Source organism: Phocoena sinus, chromosome 11 (genome assembly GCF_008692025.1).
Source record: "Phocoena sinus isolate mPhoSin1 chromosome 11, mPhoSin1.pri, whole genome shotgun sequence".
NCBI classification, from domain to species: domain Eukaryota; kingdom Metazoa; phylum Chordata; class Mammalia; order Artiodactyla; family Phocoenidae; genus Phocoena; species Phocoena sinus.
The window spans coordinates 20,260,825-20,271,502 of NC_045773.1; the positions used below are offsets into that span (position 1 = coordinate 20,260,825).

Consider the following 10,678-nt stretch of genomic DNA (forward strand, 5'->3'; position numbering starts at 1 on the left):
AGGACTGCAAATTTGCTTTACACGAACCAGCTGACACATCTAACAGTGAGAAAGAGAGCACAGATTTTGGATCCAGAGTTAGATTATTTCCTTGCTCCACCACCATACAGGTGAAAGTTTTAGGACAGTCAGTGACAATCCCTAAGCATTAGCCCTTACATCTAAAAAGTGGGGACCATGTTGTTTATCTCTTATTGTTCATTTATTCATTCATTCAACAAGAGATAAGCCATTCTTGTGACTTAGGTTTTAGTAGGGGGGGAACTAATCAATAAACGAATTAGTATACTATCCTGTGGTCAGTGCTATGAAGAAAACAACAAAGCAGGGTGCTTTGAGAGTTTCTGCAAGGATGTGATTTACAGGGAAGGTGTTTTAAGCTAAAGACCCAAAGGTTGAGTACGAGTTGGCTAAAGTTGTGAGGGGAAAGTGTGCAACACAGGCCAGAGACAGAGCATGTACAAAGGCCCTGAGCTAGGTGCATCCCAGGAACTGAAATTTAACCAGTGTGGCTGGAGTGCAGTGAGTAAGGAGGACACTAGAACTGGAAGGCAGAGAAATAGGCAGGAACCTGATCACACAGGAGCTTGCAGGCTATGCCAAGGATTTAGGACTTGACTCTAAAGGGAGAGTGAGACGTTCTAATTAATGATTAACAGTATCACAGGGGCTGATGAATTTGAGGTGGGCTCATGTGGAAGCAGTGTCAGGACAGGAGGCTGTTTCTGTTGACCTGATGATGGCTGATGGTGGCTACAGCTAGGATGGTGGATAGAGGCTGATGGGTTTCAAATAGGAATTTGAGAGAGAATCAGCAGAACTCAGGAAAGAACTGGCTGGGAAGGGTATGATGAGGAAAGGGAAAGTGAAAAGAATGAGTCCCAGATTTGTGCCAATTCATCTGCGTGTTCGGGAGCCATTCACAAGAGAAAACGAGGGGAGAGACAGGTTTGTGGGATGCGGGAAAGAGGGACACCCATGATGTAATGCGGCCTTGGTAAGTGTGAGATGTTCTGAGCACAGAGCAGAAGAGATGGGAAGCAGGCAGCTGGATCCAGGGATGATGTTTTGGATGGGCCGAGAGGAGAACTAATCATAGGCTATGACTCTGAACATCAAGTTTATTAAACATTAAAGTCCCAAGGAATACCGCAGGCAAAGGAAAATATACCCATTCAGGAGAACGGAAAGTCCAACTCACTTTTCAAACAGTGCCATTTTCAGTTTTCCTCTAAACTGCTTACGCTACCTTTGTACAAACATAAACTGGCCATATGCGAAACAGGTTTGCCTGCTCGTGTATAATTATTTAATATGTCTTTTAGGAACAGTGTGGAACACACTTGAAAGTAGGGAACAATCTGTTTTCAATTCATTAATGTTGCCGTGTTTCTCTAGACAAGAGGCTCTGCCCTTTACAACCAAATAAAAAGGACTGACTTATAAACAGAAAAAAATGGGCTCTATTCTCAAGTGCAAAATAGAGAGATGGAAGGAAACAAATGCCAACTTGACCAAAGGATTAGGCCAACATATATTTTTTATAAATAAAATCTATAGTATACATCAGAAGCGGAGACCTCTGGAGTCTGCCAATTTGAGGAGACGTTGGCAAGAGGATTTGAACCAAACGGTTATACGCCCACAGGAAATTATAAGGCCATTTTACAAACAGGTTTTCACACTCTGATAGGAAACACCAGCTCCCATCCCCACAGAACACCCTACACCCAACCTGACTTACTTCCAAGCCAAACTTTCAGTTTCGCACCTACAAAGGACAGGACCTAGTGGGAAAATCATTTGTATATGGTCATGGACCTGAGTCTCTAGCCTAAAAGATCAGGGAGCATTTGCTTGGAATATTTTCTCCTGAGAACTTCTTCTTTGCCAGGGGCTGCTATAGCAGCAGTCTTGGAATTGCAAAAACGTGACGAGGTTTTATGCCTGAAATCTTTGACCACCAACACACCCTCTTCAGAAATGTATACGCAGAACAGAGTCTATGTACGGCACTCACTCACTCCTGAATTTCTGCGGGAGATTTATAGTGACTTATGAGTTACGGGTGAGTTGGCCACATGCTAGAAACTGGCTCTGAGTGAACAAAAATACTCCCAGTCTGGCAAAGAGATGAGTACACACACCACAGACATACTATGGAATAGTCCACCTAAACTACAAATATTGAGTAATGGCCACAGCACCTGCAACAATATATGGCAATTAAAGTGGTCATAAAAGTCATGGTGTGGTTCTTTACTACTGTCTTATGGGGAAGAAAGAAATGGACGGTGAGAGGCGGGAGGAGGGGAAGGAACACAGGGATGAAGGGAGATTTCTGTTTACCTGTATACAGAACTCACTTTAGACCTTTATAGATGTTTTTAAAAGAAATAAGAATGGTTTTCTTTAAAATATTTGTTCCCTCTCAGAGCAAGTTTCCATGCTCTCCCTTCTCTTAAACACTAAGAAGTACATGAATAAGAAAAGAAAAAAGTTTTCTGGAAAACACTGTTTGAATTCAATGAAGGGAGCTCTAGGAACACTTAGATCGCTCTGACAGGTGAGGCAAAGAGCGAAATCTCTCCTGCAGACTTGTACAGTTACAGTCAACTGAAGTCTGAAAACCAAAGGTTATTAACATTCTTAATGGGGGAAAAATAGATTACAAAAAGTCTAATGTTAATTGATTGATAAGCCCATCAGGAGGAATGAATTTTTCTCCAATTCATGCTAGAATGCTACTTTCAACCATCAAGTCTTCAGGATGCTGATTTTAATTAATTACATGCTGTATCACATGAACACTTACCTATCCTTTTTCAAAACCCTCACATGTTGTTGAGACTTTCTTAACTAAAAAAAGGAAGAAAGGAAGGAAGGAAGGAAGGAAGGAAGGGAGGGAGGGAGGGAGGCAGACAAAGAAAGAAAGGAGGGAGGGAGGAAGGGAAGGAAGGAAAAAGAAAGAAAAAGAAAGGAAGGAAACAGAAACTAGCAAACAGAATCCAGCAGCACATTAAAAGGATCAAACACCATGATCAAGTGGGGTTTATTCCAGAATGCAAGGATTCTTCAGTAAATGCAAATCAGTCAATGTGATACACCATATTAACAAACTGAAGGAGAAAAACCATAGGATCATCTCAACAGATGCAGAAAAAGCTTCTGACAAACTTCAACACCCACTTATGATAAAAACTCTCCAGAAAGTAGGCATAGAGGGAACTTACCTCAACATAATAATAAAGGCCATGTATGACAAACCCACAGCCAACATCGTTCTCAATGGTGATAAACTGAAACCATTTCCACTAAGATCAGGAACAAGACAAGTTTGCCCAATCTCACCACTGTTACTCAACATAGTTTTGGAAGTTTTAGCCACAGCAATCAGAGAAGAAAAGGAAATAAAAAGAATCCAAATCGGAAAAGAAGTAGTAAAAGTGTCATTTTTTGCAGATGACGTGATACCACACATAGAGAATCCTAAAGATGCTACCAGAAAACTACTAGAGCTAATCAATGAATCTGGTAAAGTAGCAGGATACAAAATTAATGCACAGAAATCTCTTGCATTCCTATACACTTATTATGAAAAATCTAAAAGAGAAATTAAGGAAACACTCCCATTTACCACTGCAACAAAAAGAATAAAATACCTAGGAATAAACCTACCTAAGGAGACAAAACACCTGTATGCAGAAAACTGTAAGGCACTGATGAAAGAAATTAAAGATAATACAAACGGAGAGATACACCATGTTCTTGGATTGGAAGAATCAACATTGTGAAAATGACTATACTACCCAAAGCAATCTACAGATTCAATGCAATCCCTATCAAACTACCAATGGCATTTTTCACAGAACTAGAACAAAATATTTCACAATTTGTATGGAAACACAAAAGGCCACTAATAGCCAAAGCAATCTTGAGAAAGAAAAATGGAGCTGGAGGAATCAGGCTCCCTGACTTCAGACTATCCTAGAAAGCTACAGTAATCAAGACAGTATGCTACTGGCACAAAAACAGAAGTATAGATCAATGCAACAGGATAGAAAGCCCAGAGAGAAACCCACGCACCTGTGGTCACCTTATCTTTTTTTTTTTTTTTTTTTGCGGTACGCGAGCCTCTCACTGCTGTGGCCTCTCCCGTTGCAGAGCACAGGCTCCGGACGTGCAGGCTCAGCGGCCATAGCTCACAGGCCCAGCCACTCCGCGTCATGTGGGATCTTCCCAGACTGGGCCACGAACCCATGTCCCCTGCATCAGCAGGCGGACTCTCAACCACTGCGCCACCAGGGAAGCCCGGTCACCTTATCTTTGATAAAGGAGGCAAGAATATACAAGACAGTGTCTTCAATAAGTGGTGCTGGAAAAACTGGACAGCTACATGTAAAAGAATGAAATTAGAAAACTCCCTAACACCATACACAAAAATAAACTCAAAAGGGATTAACGACCTAAATGTAAGGCCAGACACTATCAAATTCCTAGAGGAAAGCATAAGCAGAACACTCTATGACATAAATCACAGCAAGATCCTTTTTGACTCACCTCCTAGAGAAATGGAAATAAAAACAAAAACAAACAAATGGGACCTAATGAAATTTCAAAGCTTTTGCACAGCAAAGGAAACTATAAACAAGACCAAAAGACAACCCTCAGTATGGGAGAAAATATTTGCAAATGAAGCAACTGACAAAGGATTAATCTCCAAAATATACAAGCAGCTCATGCAGCTCAATATCATAAAAACAAACAACCCAATCCAGAAATGAGCAGAAGACCTAAATAGACATTTCTCCAAAGAAGATATACAGATTGCCAACAAACACATGAAAGGATGCTCCAACATCATTATTCATTAGAGAAATGCAAATCTAAACTACAATGAGGTATCACCTCACACCAGTCAGAATGGCCATCATCAAAAGGTCTACAAACGATAAATGCTGAAGAGGGTGTGGAGAAAAAGGAACCCTCTTGCACTGTTGGCGGAATGTAAATTGATACAGCCACTATGGAGAACAGTATGGAGGCTCCCTAAAAAACTAAAAATAGAGCTACCACATGACCCAGCAGTCTCACTATTGGGCATATACCCTGAGGAAACCGTAATTCAAAAAGCGTCACGTGGGCTTCCCTGGTGGCGCAGTGGTTGAGAGTCCGCCTGCCGATGCAGGGGACATAGGTTTGTTCCCCGGTCCGGGAAGATCCCACATGCCGCGGAGCGGCTAAGCCTGTGAGCCATGGCCGCTGAGCCTGTGCGTCCGGAGCCTGTGCTCCGCAATGGAAGAGGCCACAACAGTGAGAGGCCCGCATACCGGAAAAAAAAAAAAAAAAACGTCACGTACCACAATGTTCATTGCAGCACTATTTACAATAGACAGGACGTGGAAGCAACCTAAGTGTCCATCGACAGATGAATGGATAAAGAAGATATGGCACATATATACAATGGAATATTACTCAGCCGTAAAAGGAAACCAAATTGAGTTATTTGTAGTGAGGTGGATGGACCTAGAATCTGTCACACAGAGTGAAGTAAGTCAGAAGGAGAAAAACAAATACTGTATGGTAACACATATATGGAATCTAAAAGGAAAAAAAAATAGTCCTGAAGAACCTAGGGGCAGGAGAGGAATAAAGACACAAATGTACATAATGGATTTGAGGACACAGGGAGGGGGAAGGGTAAGCTGGGACGAAGTGAGAGAGTGGCATGGACATGTATACACTACCAAATATAAAATAGATAGCTAGTGGGAAGTAGCCACATGGCACAGGGAGATCAGCTCGGTGCTTTGTGACCACCTAGAGGGGTGGGATAGGGAGGGTGGGAGGGGACGAAAAAGGGAGGGGATATGGGGATATATGTATACGTATAGCTGATTCATTTTGTTATATAGCAGAAACTAACACCACAATGTAAAGCAATTATACTCCAATAAAGATGTTAAAAAAAAGAAAGGAAGGAAGGGAGGGAGGGAGGGAGGAAGGAAAGAAGATGTTAAGAAGTTATAATTTTAACAAGAGAACTGCTACATCTTCTAACTAATTCCCTTTATGGAAACAAAAAATACAATAATCTATAACCCATCACAGCTGTTTGGCTAGAATTACCAATTACCTTCAATGCCTTAGAGATACTTTTCACACTTTTACAAGTCTGCATGGTAAATTTTTAAACCAATTTTCTTAAAGAGGATTGATAAGATTTACACCATTTTAGGTGTACACGATGACATATTTAAGTTGATATAAAATCAAGGCTTTACATAAATGGAGGAAAAAGAAGACAGGGATTAAAAATAAAAGACAACCCGAAACAACTATGATTATTTAAAAAATCATTTATGTTAGGTTTTGAAATGTGCTTTTCACTCACATTTGAATATGGGTGTTGCAGATTTACTGGAGTCCACATCAAACAAACAAGAAAGCCTTGTGACCAGAAGCCAGAAATGTGTATGATCGCTCATTGTCCCCGATCTAATTGCTGCTGCAAGCTCCCTGCGCTTGGGGAGGACTTGCTGTTTTTCAGACCACTGCAAGGTTTCCAGATAGGCAGCTAATTGTGCGGCTTCCCAGCACCTCTGCAGGCAACGTAAATAAAGGACTTTAGATAAGTGACAGCACTTTAAATAACCAGATTACGTGGAATCAATAGGAAATGCTCAGGAAGTTAATGAAGCAATTAATTAAGTAGAGTGGATGGGGGAGGGGGAGCTTGAGAGGAAAACTGGTGTACATCGCCCCTAATACGGATAAATAATTAAGAGCGGGCTATAAAGTTATCAAGCACACCACTGCACATGCCTCCTCTTCATATGCGCCCCCAGAGGGGCCACCTGTAATTGTCTTTCTTCTTCTTTAAACAGAGGACTGTGCCTCCCTCATCCTCACCTGTCTGTTTTGCCAGTTTTTGGACTGTCTCCTGATGCTCCCGGATACGTGTGAAACGGTGTGCACCAGTTTGTGCTGCCCCTCTCACAGGTATCGCCACACCTCAGATGAAAGCCACTCCCGGAATGACTGCAACTGCAACTGTGACATAGACTGCAGCCTTTTTGAATCTTGCCAGGAGACCAGTGAGTGTCTGGAGCTGGCCATGGAGATTTCAGAAATCTGTTACCACTAGCGCGACAAAGGAACCACATGCCGGCAGACCCTTTGGCCCCCGGGGGGAAACTCCATTACAATGAGACTGTGATTTCTATGCGCTGAAATGTAAGGACTGTATACATTTCTTGGATGCTCCAGACCATTTTATTCTGCACCTGTCTGGGAAAAAGCTAGCACTGTCAACTCAATGGCCTTATTCCAAATTTCCCAACCGCATGGCTCACTGAAAAATCAGATCTTGATCACATGTGATGAACAAATCTTAAATACCTCTTAAATGCCATAGGTACAAGATGTTTCTTAACTGTAAAACAGCATGTGAAACCATTCTGTTATTGCACTCACTGGCTTGCATCATGGATTCAACTTCATTCACAAATTCAGGACAAATTAGCACATTCTTTTAGAACTGACATACATTAGCTTGTCCTTCTAATGGACTCATGTATAAACATTATGCATTGTTGGTTATTATTAATAATGCATTGCATAACATCATTTTGTAATTAAAAATTTATTTGTACAGTCTCTTAAAATTCACTTATATGTTCAGTTTAGGTAGGAAAGGGAATTAAATGAATTAGAAACCGTGTTCCTATAATTACTACAGATGTCTCCAAGACATATCCAGTGAATTTTGAATATGATGTACTTCGAGAGAGTGCTGTAATCCTAGACCGTATTATTATTATGTCTATGACTATGTCATAACAGGTTATGCATGTTCTTAATTTGTTACAGAAAGGCTTTTCTTTATTCTAATGAGCAGAAATGGGAATTACGTGCAAGTTTCAAGAAAATGACCCCAGATCATCAACTTGCCATTTTCCTCATTCCTGTTTGTCAGGTACAATAAGCAGCAGGATATTAAAACAGAACCATTTCATTTTACTGAACGATGAGTTGTGTAGGCACCTGAAAGAAATACATGTGTAGGCACTTATTCAGCACTAAGTTTCCTAATACAGCACGTGCTTCACAAACCATGTTTTTTTTCTTTTTCTGATAATTCAAGTGATTCATAATTATGTTGAGCACTTCCTCACACGTACAAAAATTTTTTTAAAGATGTGATACAAACGTAGAAAGTGACTTCCAACTCCAACGAATTAAAACAATTTGTGCAGGTTGAAGTTACTTTGGAATTTTCTTTACTTTCTGTAGGCATGGCGTTGTTCACAAACATGTGCTTAAATATTCCCATGGACAACTTCACTGAATATAAAAAAGCACACTATATCAATAACCGTACAAAGAACACAAAAGTAAAATGGAGAGTCGAAGGAACTTTTTATGATTTAGGCAAACAACAACAACAAATTCCAAAATACCTGCCTTTGCCTGACTTAGGTAATTTTGAACAAAAGCTACGGTTGTTTTGTTTCTGTAGTCAACTAGCACATTCTTCTACTCTGCAGTAATTTCCTCAAAACGCTGAAAACTCTTAATCTTTTGAAAATATTTTTAAGCTTCCCATCAAAAGGTACTGAACTGCTCTTGTCTTGTTCCTGATAGCACAGAGCATGCATGGTTAATGCAGGCTTCATCCCTGTTTGACCATCATGTTTTCCACAAAGTACAGAGCATGTGATTGCCCACCCCTTACGGAACACTTTGGTCTCAGTGCTTTTCGGAAGCTCAGAGACAACTCTATTCTCTATGCATAGAACTTGTAGATCTTTATGAGGGAAAACTGGAAACCCTTAAGAAGGGGACTTGGAGCTGTTCCTACCCAGTATTTCCATTTTTCTTAAGAGAAAACAGAGGACCCCAAGAACTGACTTATCCAAGACCATACAGTGATTTAATGGCAGTGTCGGGAACTCAAACCGGTGGTCTAATTTTCTAATGACACTGTACCACCCCAGGATTCTCCACTTCTTAGTCCAGCTTTACACAGTGATACAGCTACTCCAACTGTTCAAATATTAAACTACTACTAGACTGGCTCATAAACAGTTGCTACCGTGAACCTCCTTAGGGCTTCTCCCTGTACCCCCAGCCACCTGGCCCCTCTCCAAGCACCCACCCACCTCCCCCCAATCCAGCCACTCAAGGAAGAACACCTGGACCTGCAGGGGGTTTCTGGGATCCTGTCCCAATAATATGGTACCTGGTGTCATTGATCAGGCCATGTCATATCCGGTGTTATTTTGTTTGACCATCATCTCCTTATTCTTTCTAGTCTACATACCCTCAAATTGGGCAAAGATGGTCCACTTCGAATGTGAATTGAACGCTTGTCAATTAGAGACGTTAAGAATTGTCAGGTCTTGGGCTTCCCTGGTGGCGCAGTGGTTGGGAGTCCGCCTGCCGATGCAGGGGACACGGGTTCGTGCCCCGGTCCGGGAAGATCCCACGTGCCGCGGAGCGGCTGGGCCCGTGAGCCACGGCCGCTGAGCCTGCGCGTCCGGAGCCTGTGCTCCGCAACGGGAGAGGCCACAACAGGGAGAGGCCCGCGTACCGCAAAAGAAAAAAAAGAATTGTCAGGTCTTATTTTATACTGTGGTCAGAATACTACAAGATCTTTCTGTGGCCTCTCTTACCACGGTTTGTTAACTTATTCCTCACTTTCAGAATTCACCACGCTCCATGCTCTAACAAAAAGGATCGGTTATACAAAGTGTGCAATTTCTTTCCTTTATCACCAATAATAAAACATCATCCTTCTTGCAAACATGAATGGCTCTTTCAATTGAATTCTTGCACAATAAAATATACGCAGCTGGGAAAATACAATTGCAGAGGTAAGACAGATGAAAAAGGAATGTGGTTATTGATTAAATACAAGTATCAGAATCTGAGAAGGCTCAGGTTTTTTTCTCTGCAATGATGAAGGCCGGTGATCACAAATAAAGATAATGTTGTTCTTTAAGGTGGGCTTTTAAGGGAAAAGAATATTCTGATTTAAGGAAGCACACTAGGTAAGAGAGATCTGAGAACATACAACCTTTATAGGGATTCCAGAAGAGAAATTTTTTTTCCCACAGCAATATAACCAGATAAGTACATTGTCTTTGCTTTGCTCAATGGATTTTTATAAAACCATTGCTTCTCTAAAAGCCTACAAAATATGGAAAGCCATTAAAAAAAGAAGTTACATTTAACTTGCTGATGAAATTTTCCCACTACATAAGCTGATAGGCCTACAAAATTAATTATCAATGCTGGACAATCAAAGTTAATAAAGCAAAAGTCGCTTCCGTTTTTTCCAAAGAAGTAAGACAACACAATCAGGGAACCTTTACAAATAGGAAACATCACATGAAGGCATATCAGCATTTTTTCAAGGATAAATGTGAAGGTGGAAACGTTTGAAGGACAGAATTCATTATCCAATGCCTCTAAATTTCTCCCTCTACAAAATGAAGCAAAAGAATAATACATACACTTAAGAGAGGCACTTTTGACTATAAGAATTTTGCCCATCAAATGCTAAGTTCACCAAGGGTACAGAAACCGATGACCTGTGATAAAATTATAAAATTTAAGTATTTGGTTTAATAGTTTGTTGGATGTTCTCTGAAAAATATATCTGAGTTAAAAC

At 40.8% G+C, this 10,678-nt stretch overlaps 1 protein-coding gene across 1 annotated transcript in view; it reads left to right on the forward strand.

Annotated features, from left to right (window-relative positions):
• MDFIC2 (MyoD family inhibitor domain containing 2) overlaps positions 1–7,147 on the forward strand; it is a 99,686-nt gene extending 92,539 nt beyond the window's left edge. Inside the window, exon 5 of the mRNA XM_032648061.1 lies at positions 6,888–7,147. Within this exon, the coding sequence (XP_032503952.1) occupies positions 6,888–7,147 (260 nt within the window). The remainder of the gene's footprint in view (positions 1–6,887) is intronic.
• Positions 7,148–10,678: the final 3,531 nt, after the last annotated feature.